The sequence below is a fragment of the Lontra canadensis genome, unplaced genomic scaffold (genome assembly GCF_010015895.1).
Source record: "Lontra canadensis isolate GAN:19392208 unplaced genomic scaffold, GSC_riverotter_1.0 scaffold4914, whole genome shotgun sequence".
Lineage (NCBI taxonomy): Eukaryota > Metazoa > Chordata > Mammalia > Carnivora > Mustelidae > Lontra > Lontra canadensis.
The window spans coordinates 1-1,919 of NW_022635895.1; the positions used below are offsets into that span (position 1 = coordinate 1).

The window sequence follows — 1,919 nt, forward strand, 5'->3', positions numbered from 1 at the left end:
TTCGATTGAGAACAAATGTACTTCAAAGGAAAAGCATGGTGACTTAAATGATGGGAGGATGGGAGCCCGACAAAGACAATGGAGGCAGCCCTTGTCAAAATAAAAAGAATGGTGTTGGCAAAGTGGGAGAGATAGCACTCTTGATTAGCGCGAAGCTTAACACAGTCTCTAGAATATCACAAAGCAAGCTAGAATTGTTCACGGCAGTTTGGTAATGCACCCCACACTTCCAAATCGTTGTTTTACAGGATTTATATGGCAAGTGTACTATTAGTACCACTTATTACCAAAACACTCAACCGGGTTTAGCCCAAAGGGCATTTATTTATTTACAAATAAACCCTGGGAGGCGCCTAGCGGGTGGAGTGAAGGAAGAATTGTTGCCACACAAAGTTGATTCACCTGCTCCGGAGGTGGGGGTGGGGCGAGCCCGGTATCCTAGCAGGGGTCACCCGGGGCCCGGATTCCAGGTCTGCCCAGGTAACTAGGAAGTGCGTGACCTTGTTCCAGCCAAGACGGGAGGCTGAAAGATTCCATCTCCTGGATAAAAAAGGGGACTTCGCTGAACGCTCTTTGATAGACTTTCCAGGGCTCAAATACCAGTTTATAAATATCTCCAACCAGGTGGGTGCGCCTCCCTTAGCTGCCGGGAAAATCCAGCCTTCATTCATCTAATCCCGCACAGTAAGGGCGCCGCGGGGCACGCGCTGGCCGCGCCCGCACCCCAGGACGCTCCTCCACTCCTGAGCGTCCTACGGGGTGAGCAGGGCGGGGAAGTGTCGCTGCGAAGTTTAAGGGCGGCCTCGCACACCTGAAGTTGAAAAAACTGCTGAATCAGGGTGCCCCCATTTCGCCAGACCCGAGGCGATCGGATGCTCCCTTCCCGCACCCCTCTTCCGACTCCGAAAAGAAACCGGATCCGCCAGTCCGCTCAGAGGTCACCCGCGAAGAGCAGGGTGATGTCATCCGGCCACCCCTACAACCGCTCCCCAAAGAGCAGAGAGGCGAGAAATCTATGCATCACCGGGACGGGGGACCCTCCGGAAGGTGACCCCTGAGCGCAGCCTCGGCCCTGCGGGGTGGGGGCGGAGGACCGTGCGCGCACTCGGAGCGGTGGACGGGCTCCAGCATCCCCTCGCCCCGCCGCGCGGCGGCCGGGATGCTCCAGATCCCCACCCGACAGGCACGGGCAGGGAACCGCGGAAAACCGGACGCGGGCCCTGAAGTCCTCCTAGACACCCCGGCCGAAGGCTTTAGGGACCACTCCCCGGAGTTAAGCGCGGCGACACCCAAGGCGCGTTCAGTGGCCGCCGCGCGGGTTTCCGGCTCCGGAGCCCGCGGTGCGCGCCGCGGGGGCCCGGGGGAGGGGCCGGGGCGCCGGGGCGCCGGGCCTCCCTCTACCTGTGGTGGAGAGCACGGTGCTGGCGAAGAAGAGCGCGGAGGTGAAGTCCCAGTTCCAGTTGCCCGAGGCGTTGCTGAGCACCGACACGCCGTAGTTGCTGGCTTCCAGCACGCGGCCCAGGAACTGCTCGAGCTGCTGCTCCGACAGGCACTCGTGCTCCTCCAGGAAGCGCCGCTTCAGCTTGCGCAGCTCCTGGCGCAGCAGGTCCTCATAGGGCAGCTCGACCGACGAGAAGACCACGGCGCCGAACACCAGGTAGAGCAGGTAGCCGAGCACCAGGAAGCCGAAGCACCAGGCCGAGCGGTGCCGCTCCACCAGGCGCACGCATGAGCTGCCGGCCAGGGACTGCAGCATCTTCCCCCCACTCCGCCGCCGCCGCCGCCGCCGCCACAGCCGAGGCCCACGCCGCAGACCGGCCCGCGCGCGGCCCGCCACCCGCCGCCGCTCGGCCCCGCCCCGGCCCCGCCCCGGCCCCGCCCCGCCGCCGTTCGGCCCCGCCCCGGACGGCCCGGCCCCG

The 1,919-nt window shown here is 63.5% G+C and overlaps 1 protein-coding gene across 1 annotated transcript; it reads right to left on the reverse strand.

Annotated features, from left to right (window-relative positions):
- Positions 1–1,300: 1,300 nt before the first annotated feature.
- Positions 1,301–1,783, reverse strand: LOC116863904 (potassium channel subfamily K member 1-like). Its single transcript, XM_032851203.1, has one exon. The coding sequence runs from the start codon at positions 1,754–1,756 to the stop codon at positions 1,301–1,303; it is 456 nt and encodes a 151-aa protein (XP_032707094.1). The 5' UTR covers positions 1,757–1,783.
- Between the last annotated feature and the right edge of the window lie 136 nt (positions 1,784–1,919).